The sequence below is a fragment of the Tamandua tetradactyla genome, chromosome X (genome assembly GCF_023851605.1).
Source record: "Tamandua tetradactyla isolate mTamTet1 chromosome X, mTamTet1.pri, whole genome shotgun sequence".
In the NCBI taxonomy this organism is placed as follows: Eukaryota; Metazoa; Chordata; class Mammalia; order Pilosa; family Myrmecophagidae; genus Tamandua; species Tamandua tetradactyla.
In genome coordinates, this window is record NC_135353.1 from 90383166 (window position 1) to 90406270 (window position 23105).

At 34.6% G+C, this 23105-nt stretch overlaps 1 protein-coding gene and 1 pseudogene across 1 annotated transcript in view; one reads left to right on the forward strand and one right to left on the reverse strand.

Annotated features, from left to right (window-relative positions):
• Nucleotides 1-6573: 6573 nt before the first annotated feature.
• Nucleotides 6574-8502, forward strand: LOC143671926 (kelch-like protein 5 pseudogene; annotated as a pseudogene).
• Nucleotides 8503-12058: 3556 nt separating this feature from the next.
• The window catches only part of TENT5D (terminal nucleotidyltransferase 5D), a 75866-nt gene continuing 64819 nt past the window's right edge, over nt 12059-23105 (reverse strand). Inside the window, exons 4-5 of the mRNA XM_077144912.1 lie at nt 18501-19679; nt 12059-14829 (exon numbers count right to left, since the gene is read on the reverse strand). Coding sequence (XP_077001027.1) covers nt 14745-14829; nt 18501-19660 — 1245 coding nt within the window. The 5' untranslated portion in view covers nt 19661-19679 and the 3' untranslated portion in view covers nt 12059-14744. The remainder of the gene's footprint in view (nt 14830-18500; nt 19680-23105) is intronic.

Below are 23105 nucleotides of genomic sequence, written 5' to 3' on the forward strand. Positions count from 1 at the left end.
TAGAGAAAATCAACAAAACCAGAATTTAGTTCTTTGAGAAAATCAATACAATTGATGGACACTTAGCTAGGTTTATAAAAAGAAACAGAGAGGATGCAAACAAATAAAATCAGAAATGGAAGAGGAGACATAACCACTTTCCCTGCAGAAATAAAGGAGATAGTGAGAGGATACTATGAGGAACTACATGCTAATAAACCAGTCAATGTAGATGAAATAAACAACTTCCTAGAAAGGCATAAACAACCAACATTGAGTTAAGAAGAAACAGACAACCTCAAAAAACCAATCACAAATAAAGGGATTGAATCAGCCATCAAGAAGCTCCATGCCCAAAATGTCCAGGACAAGACGGTTTAACATGGGACTTCTACCAAGCACTCAAGAGAGAATTAGTACCAACACTGCTCAAACTCTTCAAAAGAATTGAAGAGTGGGAAGTCTACCTAATTCATTCTATGAAGCCAACATCACCCTCGTACCAAAGCCAGACAAATACACTACAAGAAAAGAAAATGGCAGTCCAATCTCTCTAATGAACATAGATGTAAAAATCCCCAAAAAACCCCAAAAACTTGCAAATCAAATCCAGCAGCACAGTTAAATAATTATACACCACGACCAATTGGAATTTAGTCCAGGTATGCAAAGATGGTTCAACATAAGAAAATTAATTAATTTAATACACCATATCAACAAAGCAAAGCAGAAAAACACATGATCATCTCGATTGATGCAGAAAAGGCATTTGAGAAAATTCAGTGTCCTTTCTTGATGAAAACACTTAAAAGGATAGGAATAGAAGAGAACTTCCTCAACTTGATAAAGGGAATATACATGAAAAAAAAATCCCACAGCTAACATCATCCTCAAAAGGGAAAGACTAAAAGCTTTCCCCTTAGGATGAGGAACAAGGCAAGAATGCACATTATCACCACTGTTATCCTACATTGTGCTGGAAGTTCTAGCCAGAGCAATTAGACAAGAAAAATAAATAAAAGGCATCCAAATTGGAAAGGAAGAAGTAAAACTCTCACTGTTTGCAGATGATATGATACTATATGTTGAAAGTCCTGAAAAATTCACAGCAAAGCTACTAGAGCTAATAAATGAGTACAGCAAATTCGCAGGGTACAAGATTAACACCCCAAAATCAGTAGTGTTTCTATACACTAGCAATGAGTAATCTGAGGAAGCAATAAAAAAAATACATTTACAATAACAAACAAAAGAATAAAATATTTGGGAATAAATTTAACCAAGGATATAAAAGACCTATACACAGAAAACTACAAAAAAATGCTAAAAGAAATTATGGAAGATCTAAATAAATGGAAGGGCATACCATGTTCATGGATTAGAAGAATAAATGTAGTTAAGATGTCAATTCTACCCAAATTGATTTATAGATTCAATGCAATACCAATTAAAATCCCAGAAACTTTCTTTGCAGCAATAGAAAAACCAATAACCAAATTTATTTGGAAGGGCATTGTGCCCCAAACAGCTAAAAATATCTTGAGAAAGAAAAATGAAGTGGGAGGTCTCATACTACCTGACTTTAAAGCATATAAATCTTCAGTGGTCAAAACAGCATGTTACTGGCATAAAGATAGATATACTGACCAATGGAATCAAATAGAGTATCCAGAAGTAGACCTTCTCATCTATGTACAATTGATCTCTTTTTGGGGGGGGGGCGGTACATGATCTGGGAATCAAACCCGGTTCTCCTGCATGAAAGATGAGCATTCTACCTCTGAATCACCCATGCACTCTCTGACAACTAATCTTTGATAAGGCAGTCAAGCCTACTCACCTGGGACAGAACAACCTCTTCAATAAATGGTGGTGGAGAACTGGATATCCACATTCAAAAGAATGAAAGAGGATCTATATCTCACACCCTATACAAAATTAACTCAAAACAGATCAAAGATCTAAACATTAGAGCTAAGACCACAGAACTTTTAGAAGAAAATGTAGGGAAATATCTTATAAAACTTGTAATAGGAGGCAGTTTCTTAAGATCTTACACCCAAAGCATAAGCATTAAAGAAAATTTATATAAATGGGAATTCCTCAAAATTAAACACTTTTGTGCATCAAAGATCTTTGTCAAGAAAGTAAAAAAGCAATCTATGCAATGGGAGACAATATTTGGAAATCACATATCAGATAAGGGTTTAGTATCCAGAATATATGAAGAGATTCTTCAACTTAGCAACAAAAAGACAAACAGGCCCATTTAAAAAATGGGCAAAAGACATGAGCAGACACTTCTCAGAAGTGGAAACAGATGTCTAAAAGGCACATGAAAAGATGCTCAACTTCATCAGTTATTAGGGAAATGGAAATCAAAACCACAATGAGATATCATCTCACACTCACTAGAATGGTGTTATCAAAAAAACAGAAGACAACCACTAGAGAAGACTGCAGAAAGAGGCACACTTATTCACTGGTGGTGGGAATGTAAAATGGTACAAACACTGTGGAAGGCAGTTTGGTGGTTCCTCAGGAAGCTAAGTATAGAGTTGACATATGATCCAGCAATCCCGTTGCTTAGGTATCCATCAAAGGACATGACAGCAAGGACATAAATGGACGTTTGCACACCAATATTTATAGCAGCATTATTTACAATTGCCAAGAGATGGAAACAGCCCAAATGTCCATCAATGGATGAGTGTCTAAACAAGCTGTGGTATAGACATATGATAGAATATTATGCAAGTGTAAGCAGAATAAATTCATGAAGCATGTAAAAACATGGATGGACCTTGAGGACATTATTCAGAGTGAAATTAGCCAGAAACAAAAGGGCAAATACTGCACAGTCTCACTGATATGAATTAACATATGAGTGAACTTGGAGAATTTAAGTTAAGAACACAGGTTATTGGGAGATGGAAATAGGGTAGAGATTGGGCAATTGTTGCTGAAGGAATACAGATTGTGCAACAAGACTGATTGTGAAAGTTCAGATGTGGATAGCACAATACTACCTGATTGTAGCACAATAATGTAAGTACAGTGAATGGAACTGAATGTGAGTGTGGTTGAGGGAGAAAGGTTGGGTGCACTTATGAAATCAGAAGGTAAGATAGAGGATAAAGACTGAGGTGGTATAATATAAGAATGCCTAGAGTGTACAACGATGGTGATTAAATGTACAAATTAAAAAAAATAATTTTGCAGGAGGAAGAACAAAGTAATGTCAGCATTGAAGGGTGTTGAAAATAGATGGTATATGGGAAAAAGTACAATTAATGTAAGCTAGGGTCTATAGTCAACAGTGACACTGTAATATGCTTTCACTGAATGTAACAGAGGCATTCTGCCAAAACTAAATGTCAACAGGTGTTGGGATTGTGAAAGGGGTATGGATTCATTGTGGAAGAAAAGGAAATATCTTCAGATAGAGTATGGTGGTGAAGACATGTCTGTACACTTAAGCTGGATTGTATGATGTGTGAATAAACTATTTAAAATGATCAGAGAGAAAGAAGTACTAGAGAAAATGATGTGCCTCCTCAGTGTTGGTAGGAAAATGAGAGGTGCAGCTCCTTGCTAAGCAGTGTGGTGATTCTACGGGAGGCTATGGGTGGGTTTGCCACATGATCTGGAAATCCTGTTGCTCTGTATATACCTGGAGGAACTGAGTGTGGGGACATGAATGGACATTTGCACACTGGTGTTTCTGGTGGCAGTGCTCATGATCGACAGTGAATGGAGGTGGATTCCTAAGGTTACAACAATGGAGGAATGGAGGGGGGAACTACGGTTCCATCCATATATATACAATGGACTACTCAGCCACTGCAAGAAGGAATGAGATTGGAAGCATGCAACTAGATGAGTGAACCTTAAGAACTTCATGTTGAATGAAATGTCAGGAACAAAAAGACAAATATTATCGTGCCTCACTCATATGGACTAATTATAATATAAAAATTCAGTAAACTAAAGTCGAGAGCATGGGTTATCAGGTTGGAGCTTATTACAAAGGGCCCTAGATTGTAACAGTCACGTATATTCAGGCGATGTAACTGTTCATTCTAAATTCTGAGATACTGAGTTGTTTGTATATGACATGGTTGTTCCCAGAAACTTCGGGTATTTATGTGACACCTGAGACGTAGAGTTAGAGCCCTGAAGCTATGAAAGTCAACAATTCCTCATATAGGAACTGTTTAAAAAGTTGAAAAAGTGATCAGATATTGAGGAGAGATATGAATGAAGCTGATCTGGATAGAACTAAGGTTTATCAGAAGATTGGGTAAAGGACGATATTGTCCGTATCCTAAAACTTCAACTTCTGTATGAGATTAAAGGGAGAGATGCTTATCTGGAGCAAAATTTATATTTTGGGTAGTACATTTCCTAATTTAACTTGTACAGTCAGTTTAGTTGCACACCATATATACAGGGAATCTTGAAGAAGGCATGAGATTGTTTTGGTTTGTGCAGGTTAGTGTGATGTCCCAGTAAATCCCAGAGTGATTTGGACAGTGAATAAAGAAGTATTTGCAAAGTCCCTTTAAGGGAATGGGGAGAAAGGGGGAAAGATTTAACTTTCAATTTGGAGAATTTCTAATACTCTCACAAGCAGTGGGGACAACCAAGTTAATAGACCGAGCCCTCGATCTTGGGATTTACCCCTATGAAACTTATTCCTGCAAAGAATAGGCTAAGCCTACTTAAATTTAGACCTAATTGTCACCTCCAGAGAACCTCTTCGTTGTTCAGATGTGGCCCCTCTCTCTCTAAGTTGACATGAGAAGTGAACCCACTGCCCTCCCCTGTCACGTGAGATATGACTTCCAGGTGTGTAAATCTCCCTGGCAACATGGGACAGAAATCCCAGGATGAGCCGGGACCTGGCATCAAGGGATTGAGAAAATCCTCTTGACCAAAATGGGGAAGAGAAAAATGAGAAAAAATAGTGTAGTGGTTGAGAGATTTCAAACTGAGTTGAGAAGTTATCCGGAAGGTTACTGTTACACATTATATACATATTCCTTTTCAGTTTATGGTGCTTTGGAGTAGCTAAAGGGAAGAACCTGAAACTGTAGAGCTGTGTTCTAGTAGCCTTGTTTCTTGAAGATAATTGTATTATGATATAGCTTTTACAATGTGACTGTGTGATTGTGAAAGCCTTGTTTCTGATGCTCCCTTTATCTACAGTATGGACAGATGAGTAAAGAATATGGATTAAAAAATAAACAAATAATAGGGGGAACAAAGGTTAAAATAAATTGGGCAGATGAAAATAATAGTTGTCAATAAGAGGGAGGGGTAAAGGGTATGGTATGCATGAGTTTTTGTCTTTTTATTTCTTTTTCTGGAGTGATGCAAATGTTCTAAAAAATTATCACGGTAATGAATAGGCAGCTATGTGATGATATTGTGAGCCATTGATTGTACACCATGTATGGAATGTTTGTATGTTAAGAATGTGTTTGTATGTTGTTTTATCAATAAAAATATTTTTTAAAAATGACAGTGGCACTGGTGTGTGTTAAAGGACTATTACAAGATAAGATACCACAAAGCTAACTGCTTTTATCATGATTAGGCTGTTTGTTCCCCAAGGTGCAGCAAGCCTTTGGTTAATCTCCAGATTTCAAAATTTAATTCTAACAAATACTTTCATATTTTCAACACTTTTATCGAGAACCAAATTTGTGAAGGTCCTTGCTCACTCATTTCAAATGATCGAAATTCTTGGATTACCATGGAAAAGAAACCCATTTATTATACTTCACTTGCTTGGCATTATATTATTCCCTTGGTTGTTAACAGTTTGATGGAGGGATGCAGAGTGCAGCTCATAGAGGGTGGGGGTGAAATCAGTTTTTCCATGTGTATGAGCTGCAATAGATGAGGTACTAGGGTGCAAAGTCAAACGCATAGGATTCTGAGTCCTTGAAAAGGACTAAAAAAAACCATATTTAACTGCTCTGAAAGCTGCACAAATGGTCCTCTTCAAAGGTACTTAAGCATTGGAATGTATGAAGGAAGTCATCTCTCTAGAGATAGAGGTATTTAAGCGAGTTTTGAAAGAAGCCATCTCTGCAAAGATGGGGGTTATTCAGATGAGCTTTGAAATTCCCTTATAATTTTCTTAGGAATAAAAAAACCTGTAAGAATATGTTAATTACCTTCCCATGGAACTATTCCCAGAAGACTTCCAAGATTTTCTCTCTTAAAATTGGCTATATTGGGCGGGCCGCGGTGGCTCAGCGGGCAAAGTGCTTGCCTGCTATGCCGGAGGACCTCGGTTCGATTCCCGGCCCCAGCCCATGTAACAAATACGGAGAAACAGAATACAATAAAAAAACAAGAAAATGTTTCCCTTTCTTCCTTCCTTCCTTCCTTCTCTCTGTCTTTCCTTTAAAAAAAAAAAAAAAAAAAAAAAAAAAAAAAAAAAAAATTGGCTATATTGCCCCGGGCCCCACCCACTGGCCTGCCAGCCCCTTTCCGGGCTACCTTAGGAGTTTGTAACCCTCGCCTGGGTGCAGCCAGACGGAATGGGAGTGGGCTGCTTTGGGCCGGCTGGTGCCGGGAATGAGATTGCTGGAAAAGGGTTGGGGGCGCTCGAGAGTTCGAGCATCTCTCTCCTTGGCTAGCCGCCCCCAGCCGCCTATTTACCTTTCTCCTCCTCCCGCCGAGTTGCCCCGCCTCCGGAGCCCGACGCAGAATCAAGTTGACCTGTAATTGGCTCATTATGTGCTCAGAGAACCCAGGCAACTTGATTATATTTGTATTTATAGAGTACTATTGATTACTCTTTTCATCCCATCACCATAAAGCTACATGGAAGACAGAAACACTTAACGGATTTGGTTCAGGACTTCCAATAGTAGTCCGACGTTATCACCCCGCCACACTGTTCATCATATGAATTATTCCAGGCCTTAAATCATGCTGGGCAGACTTTTAAAGAAATGGAAAATTATTTGAGACATTAACAGTTGTGATGGAATTCTAGTTGCTGGTGATCGCAGAATTGCAGCTCACAGATCCGTGCCGTCCTCTCTATCAGATTATTTTACTGCCATGTTTACTAATGATGTCAGGGAAGCAAGACAACAAGAAATAAAAATGGTGTAGAACCAAATTCACTATGGTCTTTGATTCAATATGTATATATGGACCGCCTTGAATTGAAAGAAGATATTGAGTGCCTGTTATCTACAAATTCGCCTTCAGCTTTCACAGGTTGTGGAAGCATGCTGTAAGTTTTTAATGGATCAGCTTCACCCATGCAACTGTCTTGGAATCCATTCTTTTGCTGATGCACAAGGTTGTACAGATTTACATAAAGTGGCTCACGATTATTTTATGGAGCATTTCATGAAAATAATTAGAAACCAGGAATTTGTATTATTAATACAGCCATCAAAATTGCAATGCTCTTGAACATCTCTAATGAAGAGACCATACTGAATGCACTTCTTACTTGGGTCCGTCATGATTTACAACAGAGATGGAAAGATGTCAGTAAACTTTAGCTTATATTAGGCTACCTCTTCTTACACCACAGTTCCTGGCAGACATTGAAAAAATGCACTTTTTCAGGATGATACAGAATGTCAGAAATTCATTATGGAAGCGATGATGTATCACTTATTACCAGAGAGGTGACTTATGTTACAAAGTCCTAGAACAAAACCTAGGAAATCAACTGCTGGTACATTATTTGCAGTTGGAGAAATGGATTCAACAAAAGGCACAACAAGAATTGAAAAGTATGATCTCTGTACAAATATGGAGATTCCAGTAGCAAATATGAATGGGACAAAGCTACAGTTCAATGTTGCAGTGCTAGATGACAAACTGTATGTGGTTGGAGCAAGAGATGGACTGAAAACATTGAACACTGCCGAGTGCTACAATCCCAAATCAAAAATTTGGAGTGGATGCCTTCTCTGTCCACACATAGGCATGGCCTTGGTGTGGCTGTATTAGAAGGTCCTATGTACGCAGTAAGAGGGCATGATGGCTAGGGCTATTTGAATACAGCTGCAAATGGGACCCTTAATCTTGTCAGCGAAATTTTGTTGCCATTATGTTCACCCCCAGTAGCACAACAGGTTTGCTGTTCTAAGTGGAAAACTGTATGTAGTAAGTGGTCAGGATGGAATTTCTTGTCTCAAATCAGTAGAATGTTTTGATCCTCATGGTAATAAATGGACTCTCTGTGCATGAATGTAAAAACGGAGAGGTGAATTAGGAGTAACTACCTAGAATGGATTGCTGTATGCTATTGGAGGGCACGATGCTCAGGCATCCAACTTGACTTCCAGACTTTCAGACCGTGTGGAGACATAGGATCCCAAAATAGATATGTGGACTGCAGTGGCATGCATGAACATCAGTAGAGATGCAATGGAGGTCTGTTTAGGTGGTGATAAACTCTATGTTGTTGGAGGGTATGATGGACAGACTTATTTTAACACAGTGGAAGTTCATGATCCCCAGACAAATGAGTGAACACAGGTTGCTCCATTGTGCCTAAGAAGAGCTGGGCCTTGCATTGTGACTGTAAAATTATAATTTAGTGCTTTGTTTTCTAGATGAAGATCTCCTCCTCCTCTATGAATTTAGTTCAATTGTGCTACAGTCAATGAATACATTTTTTTAAATTTTCTGTGCCACATTCCTGAGCACAAAGTGCTTGATCTGAAAGTGAAGATGTTAAAACAAGGGAGGAAGGAGTAAATTAACCAGGAATAAAAACTTTCATCTTCTTAGTTAAGTCAAAGCTACAGTTGATTGATTGTGAACATATGTTCTTGGTATAAAATATAAGGACAAATGCACTGCTGCTAAACATAACCCAGTGTTAACTGGGAATTTCACTTATTCTTAGGCAAACACATTTACTCACATTATGGGGATTTCTTTTATTACAGTGCAAACACACCAGATAAAATTTCTAAAAAAGTTTCACTTTGTAACTTTCTTATCATATATGAGTTGCAGTCATTTTGTTTGTTTGCTTCCTTGTCTGTTTAACCATAGCCATTATTTTAATGACATACTATGTTATTTAGTATTTTCAGAAATAAATGTTTTGTATGTGCTCAGCCTGTGGATTTTATTTCCAAAATTGACTTAGTTCAATGAATAAAGAAAAACATTAAAGAGTCAAAAGAATAACGACCAAATAAAAACTTGATACAATCATTCCATTACATATAGACACACTAAGAACTACAAGTTTCTGATATTCTTAAATTAAAATAAGAAATGATGTTATATATTGAATTTAAGATATGCAAATTTATGTAGGAAAAGTAAATGTTATATACCCTATAATATTTTTTCGTCTAGCTTGTACTTAACTATAAATATTTGTGTTCTTCATGTTATCAAAAATTTTTATTTCTATCTTTTGGATATTGACAGAATTGCTGGGATAGCCTTATGTTCTCATGTCTGTATTTGCCTCCTCTGCCTTGTGTCTTATGTTTTGCTATACATTGTGCTTCTTTGTAATAAAATAATTTGGGAGGAATGGGCTCATTGAATGTTTGAAAAATAAGTTTCAAGTGTTTGTTACCCAAAGTTTTGTACATTTGTAAACTCTAATTACATGTATGAATGTTAATACTCTCAGTGAACTATTTATTGTTTGCAAAATGCACTGGGCAGCAACATTTTGTGATAAATCCTATAACAAGTCATTAACTTATATCTTAATATAAGCTAAATTCTCATCTTTCAAGATAAAAAGACATTTGCTATATTAGTTGGAAATGCCTCTCAATTCAGCCACTGCCTTACCCACATTTGTCTTCCTAGAAAAATGGTCAGTTTCACTAAACTTTTTAAGTGAAATCTAAGACTCTTTCATGTATATCAATTAGTGTCCCTCTGAAAGGGGAGAGACGATTTTAATCCATGACATGTAAATTAAGTTTTGCTTCCCTTGTGAATCTTTGCATATGTGGGTACAGGAGGGTTCTAAGGTAGAATTGAAAAAATATTGGGTCTATGTCACAGGAATATATGTCTCTGGTTTTGATCATACTATTCAAATTATGCCTTTAATGTTGTAATACTTCCCATGACAACTTATTGTAATTCTAGAAATACAGATTCTGTAATAAAACAGATTACAAGATAGATGAATATGGAAGCAGATGAGAAGAGACTCATTTATGTAGTAGTACTTAATATGAGAAGTGATGTAATAGAATACTTATGATTTTCTGCCTTTACAGACAATTTTATTTTTAATTACATGAAAAATTTGTTCAAATTTTAAGACAAATGAATGAAGTATACCTCTGAAGAAATCTTGCCAAGTAGGTAATTTTTGATATTTCTACTAGAGATCAGTTTATTTTGGCCAGAGATGGGAACATAAATAGTGATAATGTGTGTCCACTTAGATTTAACATTGAAAATAACAGGAGAGGACAAATTCATCAATCACCAAGTCTAGTCAGAATAGTGAATTCGGTAACATGCAAGTAACTAAATGGTATCATTGTCAGGGATACCAAATAAATAATTCTCATTTTTACCAATGCTCAAAAATTAATGTTACACTGTTTGATAAAATGTACTATATGAGTATATGGATGTCTCTTTTATATCACCCATGATTTAACTGACACTTTGCAAGCAAAACATTGTGGGACAGAAATAGTATTCTGGGCTTCTATTATGAAATGTAAAGCTGGCATTTTTATGTAAGTATGTACAATTCTATGCTTTCTGGTAAAGTATGAAAGACCAGACAAGGTACAACTTATCCTCATATACTATAGGATTAAAAACTTTACCTTGTCTATAGAGTGTTTTGGTTTGATTGTAATCATCTATTCTATTTTAAGGTTTCAGTCATCTGGTAATGTACTTTCTAGAGAGAAAATAAGCAGTCTTTACTATGAGGGTATTCACTGGCATTTTGCTTTATATTTCATGTAAAGAAGATAATCCTCCAGAGAGTTGCTAGGCTGTCGCTAAAGCTGTAGAAACTTCAAGCAAACCTTGAGTGGTGTACTATCTCCCAGATTACTTGTACCATGGTTCGTTATTCTTCCAAAAAGGTTGTAATCTAACCTTTTTACTCAGAGGGCGCTATAACATTGTTGCCTGTGATCATTGCTTGGATATGTGGTCAGCATGCACAGACCATAGTAAATATGATGCCTGATTCTGCTAAAAGTGTGGTGCAGAGGTGTGTGCATGGGGAGAAAGGCAAATTCAATACCATGTCATATTATTTTGTCTCATTTCCCTGACTGATTCTGCCATTTTGTTTCACCACCTATTATGTTTGTATCCAATGTGTTAAATGTACCACATATTTCAGAGTGAGATGATAAATGAATAAACTTTGGAAATGTAAAATCAAATGAAGTTTGGGAAATGAATAAATAGAAATAATTTATTAAATTAGGCTATGTAGCTGGGGCTATCTATTGATTAATCTATTATAAATGGTAAAAATAAATTTTATAGAGTCATACTGAAGCTCAGCCCCTCACACTTCATGTGTACAACTTCTAATGAAATTAACAAGGATTTTGTATAGATTTTAGGGTAAAATTTCCATGTATATTTTTTGAACAAGCTGCAAACAATTTGATTTGAAATAATAGTCATTTTATCCATTTTGCAGTTAACACACCATGGCATGTTTCACAATGATTTTATTTCAAAACTCATTTAATGTAATAACAGTACCTACAATGCTCTTTCCACAGTGTACAAAAGCATAAGACAAAGAAAATGAAACAGACATAAGTACTATTAGATAAATAACAGTGTAGTTACCATGGTAAAATCTTCTTAAAAATTTTTCACCAAAAATAACCCCTGCACCGTTCACATAACATTTTTTGTACCAAAAGTAAGATACATTCTCTAAAAAAAAAACATAAAATTCTCACTTAGAACCATATAATGAGCAATAAAATGACAAAAATAATTATTCTGATTTAACATAGTCAACAATAAGGCAAAGATGAAGTTTCACTCAGATTTGGACACTTAAATCATGTTTTAGATGTTCCATCAATGGTCTTGAAAATTTTCACTTACAGGAACACAGCAAGTTCTTAAGGACAGCTCAAAATTTTGGTACTAAAATTCGTGGTGTAAAGTGTAAGGCTAAAAAGGCACCTAAAATCTTTGTAAATCTATATATTCACTGCTTCCAAAAATGCTGAATTGTTTTATGTTAAAATATAGGTCTCTCTTCTTGATGGAAGAAATTATGTAATTTTTGAGTTCTGGGCAAATGCATTTGCATGTTTCTATTTCATTTCCCACTCACTGACTGTAATTACTTTTTCTGATGTTTTCTTTAATGTTAAACAATTGGATATGAAATAATTGAAACTTAAAGCATCTTGAAGATAAAGGATTATGGATTCAATTTATTTGCTTAGCTTTGAAAACACACTCTTATAACTTTATTTAAAAATGAACTATTTTACATTTAGTATAATGATATTGTAAGAATTTTCTCATGTCTAATAATTATCTTTTGTGTGGTTTATATGGGAGAAATATAAGTTAATATTCAATGATTTGGATGACTAAAAATTTAGCACCCCCACCCTCCACTTCTTGTTCATTACTTAATGACTGGTTTCTGGCCTGAATTACTCAGATAATTAATTTTTTATTTTTTGCTGTTTGAGTTCTTCCTTCAGCGTCCAGTCTCGGTATTTAAAGGAATCACTTTATAGTAGCTCATACTTTTCAAAATAGAAGGAAAGTTACTAACACTAATTTTGATCAATCTAAACAATGACTATGTTAGATGAAAAAATTAGCCACAATTTGCCAAAGCAAACTTTTACTTTTCAATTAAATCTAGTAGCAGTGTGTGGATATAAAATAGATGTATTTTTCAGAAATGTATTGGATTTGTTTTAAAAGAGCAGCAAAATGTCTTTATTTAAATAAAAAGGCAGAGTTTATCATGTTACCCTATGTTGTAGTATTAGTGATAGGTAAATGGGAAACTAAGCTATGATAATTTGAAAATACAGCCATAGGATAACCTATTTTAACAGGTTGAGGTCTGGAAAATTCAGGTAATCCAACAGGCTGTTCCCAATCCTCTGCTGGGAAACATGTAGGCTTTTTGAGTAAAATACATGAAATACAGTAAATGTAAATTACCCAATGAATGTGATACTGCATTACAATTTGTGAAAATGAAACACCTATAATTTTATATTTTAATGTAATATCAATTTTATGGGAATTTTCAGTTTTTTAAGTTTCTATACTTTGTCATAATCTTATGTATTTAACTATGTGGCTTTTAAATTTTTTAGAAGTTTAAATGCTTTGACTTATCAATTGTATATGTTAGAATCTGAACAGAAATGCAGCTTATCTAATTTTAAAAGTTTTCCAGGATTTAAACAAGAATAGCTAACAACACTTAAAATTATATTGGCTGTTTCTTACTGAAAAAAAGTTAGTTTATAATTTACAAGAGTCTGAACTCTAATACAGTAAGCCAAGCAAGTGATTTCTTCACATTTAATTGCCTAGAATTCCAGGGTTCTTCAAGAATTGAAAAGTGGGTGTTTAGATCTAGAATGATGGCCTCTAAATTAAATTGTTGTTAGTGTGTTGTAGCTAAGAGAAATTGTGAAAACGTGGAGATCCAAAAATCAGATTCTTTGCAATGCACATATGGAAGCTTTACTTTCTAGAATGAGACTATATATGATGACAGTCCTACTTGATGCTAAATGATACTTCATTGCAAACTGTCTCACTAGGCATGGAATAGTGTTATTTTTTTGGCAATATTAACAGTAATAAATTTGACTCTACACTTTTTTTTTTTTTGCATTTTATCTCTGAGCCCAGAAAAGTGTCATTTTAGTAAATCAGGAAAAGGCAGAAGAAAAACAGGAGGAATTATAAATCTGTTCTTCAGGCAAATTGACTAGATGACCCCTTATTGGAAAGTGTCAAGATTACCCACGGTTTGTATATTCCTTTCACACAGGTACTCTCCTATACTCATTAAACAGGAAATAGATTTCACGTCTCTATTTACAAAACATCATATATAGTCTTCTGCATTTCTAAATCTGGTAACCTCCCTAGCATGGTTTCTACTTTGATACAATATTATTTACTGAGAAGATGATGTTTTTCACATTAAAAATAGATTTAGGTGCTTTTAAAATATTTTTAAACGTAAAAACTGTTGTAATTTATTTTTTTACAGGTATTGAGATCATCTGACAACATTTCCCCTGATAATAAATCTGGGGGGGAGGGGCTGTTGTAATAAGAAGATGATAGTTATTTGGAATTCAATGCCTAAGCAAACATTGCTTTTTGAAAGTATTTAGTCTTAAACTGTTCCAAAGCTATCCTTCAACATCACACACACAAAAAAACACACAAAGAAAATACCGTATGTAGAAATTCTTTTGTTCAAGGAGGTCATATCTGAGAACTGAAGAAAGTTCTTTTTAATCCTCCCTATTCAAAGAGGATATGCTCGGATTGACTATTCTTTAATTTGAACTTTTAAAACAGAAATTTTAAATGCCAATAGTTACCTAATACCAGACTTTATTTTACAAGTGACTACTACAAATACATTCGAATTCATTTTTTTAACTCTGAATTTGCAAGCTAAGAATATGATATCTTTTCTATCCTTTCTTTTGAGACTGAAGTTGCATTCTGTATATAAAAGTTTTGCTTATGTTGTCTTCCTACCATTAAAATTAAATCGCTGAGGGCTGGCCATGGTCGCTCAGCAGGCAGAGTTCTTGCCCGCCATGCTGGAGACCCGAGTTCGATTCCTGGTGCCTGTTCATGCAAAAAAAAAAAAAAAGAAAAAATTAAATCACTGATACCACTAATACCACTTATCTACTGTCATTTTCAAGGGGACCAGTCTCCCTCACTGTTATCTCCAGGGCTGTACTTATGTTAAAACAAGAATTCAATCTTAGGCCTCTGGATTCTCTAGGTGAGCCACACTAGACTAGACCATGTCTATTTATAATATTAAGTGGATTACTTCTTAGTATTTTAGAGAATGGTTTGAAATTTACCACCAGTTCAGAATGTATAACAAATGAATCACTATAAATCACCAGGAAACTACTTGGATTGGATTTAACAGGGTTATTCAATGAATCACTTAATTTATGGCCCTAACAAAAGATTTTGCAGAAAGCCTTCTCAAGCCACTTCCTTTTGGAAAGGCCATTGCATTATGCATTTACAGGGGTGAATTTATTGGCCCCTAGATACTGAAAGGTACATATAATACACTCTCTCTCTCTCTCTTTCTATATATATATATATATATATATATATAGTATTCTTTATGATAGGGAGGATAGATTTTCTGAGGGGTACATAGAAAGCACATATACAAAAACAACTATATATTGTCTGTTTCTCTTTCATGAACTGCAGCTAAACAAAAATCATGTCATTGTACCATATAACCACAGGAAGGACAGCAGAACTGAAAACAAAATATCTTTAAATGTATTTTCTTCTGTAATGGTAAAACTGACAAATTCCGGAGATAGTGAAAATGTTGGGTTTATGCTCTGCCAAAATAGTCTTCATAAGAAATGTTTACCAAATTGTAGTTTCAAATATTTCACAATTCTGCTTTAATGTTAATTTATGTAGTCAATTATTTTTAAATCGTCTATGAATATAACTGCTGTATTCTTAAATTTTACTTTGAAAAACATTGCAAACTTTAAAATGTCAATGTTTCTCAATTATGTACTTTAACTTCCCACATTTTAAAGGTTGAATGATTAACTCCACATAATCCACTGAATGAAGCTGTTATCATATCTGGGGCACTTTGCATATTGATATCTCTGTCAATGCCTAAAACTAAAATGTAGCTTTAGAAACACTTTTTTAAATTCTTTAATTTTTATGCATTTTAATAGGGGTTTGCTGATATATGAAAATGGAATTTAGGCACAAGATGCTTTCCTTATTTTTTGGAGAATTTCCTAACTATTCTAGCTCTGATATTTTGTCTTTAATTGAACTATTTTCCAATTAAAATTACTTAATCTTAATATTTCCTTTTACTAAACTGGGTATCAGTCACTCACTATTGGAAGGATACGTCTGAATTTAAAAGTTACAAATATCACATATCGGGATTTTTTATTAAAATGTGGATATTTATGAAATGCAAGAATATCCTGGTTTAAAAAATTATAGTACTGGAGCTGGTGCCAAAGTTGTCTCCACTGATATGAATGGTAGAGCTGAATCAAAAAGGCTGAACTTTTTTGGTTTTGGTTAGGTTTCTGGAGGGGATAAAAGACATTTCAAACCAAAAACTGGTCTTAGATTTGTTAGAAAATAAAATGGTCATAGATTAAAATAGGCAAAGACAACATGGTTTCTCTCTTGTAATGGAATGGCATATACTCCAGCACCAGATTTTTTTTTGTATCAATAGTATGAAAGTCAAGAGAGAGAAAGCCATATCATCTCCATTAAACAGTTCTGGAATTTCTCTCTTCAGAAAATCATAAATGCAAATTCTGTGCTGTTTTACTACAATGGAAAATCATGCTTGAAAGGTTATGAGCATGCAGCTTTCAAGCCATCTTCTTAGCAAGATTTTGCCTTGTAGGTAAGTTGTTCAAAATCCCATATAAGACCAAAGAAAGCTAAAGGGACATATAGGGATAAAATGTTTCCCAATAGCTACAGAACTTTGCTTTTCACTGTAAAATGCTATTCTGGAAAATAGCAAACTTACACTATAATAGTTTTCCCATATGTCCTTGTGGGATTGCTTTTTTGGTACTGATAATATAGCATATATTCCTTCATTTTATGTACCCTCACTAACTGAAAGCTACAGTATATTCACACAGAAAGAAAGATCAGTCTTCTTTAGCCAACACATTATGTAAATTACTCCATTCTCTCGTTAATGATTATAAATGCTTTATTTGTCCCAAGGAAGGAGGTAAGTCCATATGCTTTAAAGCCTCAGGGTTCTGTGATATCTATATATATCGATGGTAAGTGATACTTTGGTATAAAACATCTTGGAAATACTAATATTTGAAAATGCCATATCTGATGTACTTCTTGCATCCAAGATTATAATAGAGAAAAAACAAGTTAAACATAGTATGTAAGTGACAGATTCTCATAATACAGCTGTCACGTCATTCTGTGATGGAAAAATTTGTGGTGGTCAATGAAAACAGATGGAAACTCATAACCTTCAAAAGAAGGTTAAAATACTGAGGTTTTCTGATGATCTTATCTACACTCATTCAGAATAGCACCGCTCTGTCACCCCAGATAATACTGGTCATGAAACATTTTCTTCATTATGGGAAGAAACTTTTTAATCTCAGTGGTAAATTTTCTAATAAACATACCTGATGCAATGAGAGTAGATATTTAGATACCTGGTGAACAAATGCAGTTGCTGAATAATTATAGCGTTATGGGTGGCACTTAGGTGGCATGCCTTTGGTAAAAACAAATGTTTCTTTTAAATGCTTAATTTATTGATAATGAAAATATTTTCACTTACTAACACTGAGTATTTCCAGAAATATTAAGGTGTTGATCAAATGGGTCATAAAAATAGTAAATGCTATGGTTAAAAACTCTATCTGTTTTTTCTTGCCATTTGGAGTCTCTTTTTGTAAGAGATAAAAATAGAAAGCTTTCACATTCAGATTTGGTTATTTTCATTCTTTTGAACTTATTTAGAATGAAAAATCAAGAAATGTGCACAGTATTGGTTGTACAAATGGACATTATTTTTCAGATCTACAAATTAAACTAAATGTCTTATTTGGTGGTTAAGAAATCACTAATGCCCAGTGTTTTCCAGAACCATTTTTTTTTCAGTATTCCTTCTAACTAACTACATTAGGATTTTGTAACCCAACATATTTTAATAGGGATACAAAATAAATGCTCACAAAATCCAGCATTTTTAGTATCTTCTGAATTTGCTGTCTTTGAAATTAGGTGTTTCTGCTAAATACTGAAAATTCATGGATGGTATTATGCACTAGAAAAACTGAAATGAAGGTAACAGCTACTGATTGAATATAAAAATTTCTGGCATTCGTTTTCACTGCACTCTGGAATTTAAAATATATATCTGTTCTTTTATGTTTCAATGAAAGCTGGGGGCATCACTAATATATTTGTCACAGCAAACTTTAAGGTCATTTTAAGTAGTCAGCAAGATTTAAAAATCATCTCCATAACATTTGAAGGTCATTATAACTAATCAATAATATTTTAAATTAATTTAAAGTGGTCAGTACACAGATGATATTGTATTTAATATGATGGCTTATACTGTAATTGGTGGAAAACAGTTGGCAACTTCACAAAAAACAAAAATAGATTTTGAGTATTATGAAATTTGGAAACTTGCTTTAAGAGGTGTTTAATTAAAGCAAAATTTCTGGTGCATTTGTATGTGTTTTAATCCATACCATTGCACATGGAAGAGCAGTGGGTGGTATGGCTGGAAGAAAATGGGTGGTGGTCCAGATGTTACATAATAAGTAGGATAACCTCCTTCATCAGGAAAGTATGGAGCAGGCTGATAAAAGCAAGTTACACTGTCTGCATTGGGGAGGATATTCTGTTCTCCAAGCACTTTCAAAGCCATTAGGCTGATCATGTTGAGAGTCTGTCTTCTTTCATAACTCATGAGACAAACGGTGCTTTCATTCACAACTCCATGCAAAGTCATAAGATAGTCATACTTGCTCTTTTCTTCACCTATGAAATGGTTGAGGAGGTATGATTCAATCTTCCTTTGCTGTTCTATTACATCAGGAAAATCAATGAAGAATCTGGAACACATATAACGTTCCAGGGTCTTGATTTCTGCTTCACAAGCTGGCTTGAAGTCACGAACCAGCAAATTGCTATACTTCAGAAGGCCACCACCTCTAATCTCTTCAGGTTTCCTGGTAGATATAAGCTTGTTTTGTAAATGTGTCATTGCTTCTTGGAAATCTCCATACATGCTTTCAGCTACAACAACAGGATAAGATTCTTTGACAAGCTTAGCACTTTTATCACTATAGAAGTCTAACACAGAATCCAACAGGATTTGAAAGGAGTCAACACTAAATTCAAATTGTCTTCGGAGTGAATCCACAAATTTTAGTTCTACATTCTTCCCAGTGTTATTTGAAAGAGAGATGAGACTCCAACGATCATGCTTATTGCAAACTTTGACCATCTTCTCTACGTAAGCCTCTTTCATGATTTTTAGGGTGATTTTCTCCTTCTTTACACCTTTTGGTAAAAAGTCAAGTAGACAACTTAGAACTGCATCCTTAACAACTTGAAATTCTTGATCACTTGGAAGTTCAACACTAAAAACAATGTCCAGATCCTTATAGTTGATTCCACTATGGCTTGCAAGTATGTAACTTGCTGTGGAACCATTCAATCGCGCATCTTTAACAATAATTCCTTGTTTTATGAGTTGGTATTTCACAATATGAATGATATCTTTTGGTTTTACTTCCAATGTGGGGAAATGCCCCCTTCCGTGAATAGGAGTTACTTCACCTAACACTTTATCCAACTTTGTAACTTGATCCCAAGTGAGATTGCTGAATCTACTTTCAGACATTGTGAAGTCAGTAAATCAACTAGAAATCAAGAAAAACATTGAGAGGAAATGTTAAAATGTTAAAATCTTTAAGTATTATACATAAAGTATATTAAAAGTTAACTAAAAATAAACTTACCTTCAACAAAAAACAAGTTAAAACTAGACAGTAGATTACCAATGTATCTAATCATGTTTAGGTCTAGAAGTTAAATAAGAGCTAAAATGATTACGTCAAAAGTTTAAATACATTGGTACATGCAAACATAGGTATTCTCAGGGATTTGTTGGAATTGTAATAAATGTAATGTTTATTGATATAAAATAGTGGCCTTTCTCAATCTTTCTTCATTAAGTTCTGTAATGGCAGTATATTTTGGTAGTATTCGTTTTGTTCATGAGATGATCATAATATATTAACTGATGTCAATGGTCATGAATTTAAATGATATCAGATGTTTATCTGTATTCCTGTAACCACATTCAGCTGCCTAGGTGCAGAAATTTCTTTGACAAGTAGAAATTTGGATTTCTGGAGCATGCAGAAATTGGATTTAACTGGATATTGGTTTTGTCAAGCAAATATGGAAGAGGGAAAAGAAGGGCAAAAATGTTGAGAGAGTATTTAAGTAAATAAATGATTATAACGATAGACTATGGATTTTTAAACTAGGTAAGGAAGGAAATGAGGACTCTGGATTCAGAAACAGTGAGAAGGAGTTAGAATCAATGGACTGAATGATAAAGTTTAAAAAACAATGCAGAGTACCTTCAATATAAAATCATCAAAGCATCCCATATTCATTATTCAGTTCATATACATTATTGATCTCATTTTACAGAATGTCACTGAAGCCCTCTATTAGACTACACATTCTTTGAATTATTGAGGATAGTATAGTATCTAATTCATCACCTTTTCTATGTGCTCAGTAGTCTTATTATTATTATTTTTTTCTTGGCATGTGCGGGCTCCAGGAATCGAACCCAGGTGAGTATTTTGCCACTGAGCCACTGTTGCACTGCCCTATGTTCAGTAACCTTTTAAGAAATGTTGTTTGAATGAAATAATGAATGTCACTTGAAAATGAAACTACTACATTTGTCCCCCAAATGATAGCAAGAACATATACAATAGCCTAAAATTTCTGACCTTTAAAAAGGCTTTCTGCAGATGTGCATGCAATATGATATGCTCAGAAAATTTTACAATTGGTTGGGTGTTAGAAAACTGAAATTTTAAAATATTTCTAAACACTATAAATATAATTGAATACGACTATATTATTATGAATTTAGATATAATTACACTGATTACATGCATCTTCAACTACTCTATTAAACTGTTTAGGAAAGTAAATAAAGTTTATCATGGTCACAGCTTTGAAGTTAGGCATTATTTCCTGAACACTAAAAATGCAAACTATATGAAGCTTGAGGAAAATCTGTGTAGACAGCATTAATATTTTGCCCATTCAGAGAGCTAGCAGAACAGAATATAAATATTTATAATTTAGGGATGTATACTGCCATTGTAGGACTAAAACAAATGGAATAATCTTATTTGCCATATGTACAATGGAATTGATAGTCCAGGTATTTTTCAAAAGGTCAGTTAATCAATGGTAGATTTGTGTCAGTGAGAAGATAAAGCAATCATGTAGTTATCTACTTGTAATTCTCATAAACATGAATTAAAGGGTCAATATTTATTTTTTTTTGTGATGAAATGGCCCACATAATGGGTTGCTTGTTTTGTTTTAAGTCACACCAATTATTAATGTTCATACAGCTTGATCAGCTATGTGAATATACAAGCCAGTCTTTAAATATGGAAGGGGCAGAACTGACAACACATAATTCTGTTGGATTGTGGTCATTCATTCATCAAGTTAAATAATCTGTATAGTCTGTTTAGGACATTGTAAAGAATGAGGTGCTTCATGAAGTAATAAAATATTCAAAAAGAACTGTTAAGTCTATTTTCTCGTTTATTTTCTTGGAATTATCGCTAAATTGTTTGAAGCTAACAAAGTCTGCTATTCTTAAATTCTTCACATGGAAAAGGGATAATTCAAAACATTCGCTGGTATCATATAAAGTCTAGGAACCACAATAGTTTACCTAGGAAATATTTTAGAAATAGCAAATGTAAACAACATAATTTTAATAGATAATAAAACAAAAGTTCCAACATTCCTTAATATGCAAATTTCCTTTGTCAAAAATTGTGAAAAGTTAAAAATTCAATGGCCTAATAGTTCCAGGTCTACAATTCTCACGTAAATCTAGACATCTAAGCATCTATGATCTGAAAATAAAGGAGATCATTTATGTTGGTATATTCGGATTCTTGAAATTACCAAATAATTTTCCATACAGAAGCTTCCAGGACCTTCATATGCTAATAAAATCATTCAAAAATATTATCAAATTAACTAACTTCCAAAATTCAGGAATCCTTGAAAGGTGTCTCTCAAATCAAGAGATAGCAAGCCAGAGAAGTGCAGGACAGTGTGGTGGCTCCACAGGAGGTTAGGGGTGTGGTTGCCATTATACACCTGGAAGAACTGAGTGTAGGGATAGGAATGGACCTTTGCACACTGGCGTTTATGGCAGAAGTGTTTGAGATTTATGGTGGATGGAGGTGGCCTAAGAATACAACAACTGAGAATGGAAGGGGGAACTGTGGTTTATACATATAGTGGACTACTGAGAGGCTGCAAGAAGGAATGAAGTTGTGAGGCATGGTAATAGATAAATGAACTTTAAGGACTGTGTGAATGAAATGTCAGAAAGAAACAGACAAATATTATCATGCCTCATTCATCTGGACTAACAATAATATAAAAACTTGGTGAACTGAAGTTGAGAGCATGGGTTGTCAGGTTGGGGCCTATTGTAAAGGGTCCTAGATTGTAAGTTCTTACTGCAGTCACATATATTCAGTAGTTGTAACTTTTATTTCTAAATTCTAAGATACTGAGCTGTTTTTATCTAACCTGGTCATTCCCAGAAACTTCAGCTGTTTATGTAACACCTGAGACTCAGAATTAGAGCTCTGAAGCCATGAAAGTCAGTAGTACCCTGTACAGGAATTGTTTAAAAAATTGAAAAAGGGGTCAGACTTTGTCTAGAGATATGAAGGAAGCGGATGTCAGGTCTCAGAAAAAGAACTCGACATATAAAATGGATTCTGTGACCTGGGGGGTCCCCTCAGTTTCTCTTCCTCAGTAGCTTCCCTGACAGGACCTGATGTGGCGGCAAGATAGAAGAACACAGATGTGCCAACACCTCAGCCACCAGAGGCAAGACCAGATAACCATGAGAATGAGGTCATTCATGATCTGCTCCAGCCTGATAACTCCCAGTGATGCCTGCAGCTGCACATCACCACCACTCCTCTTGGCATTTTTTCCTTTAAAGATCTGGCCTTCAAAAAGAGAGCCAGAGCCATCTCCTTTCT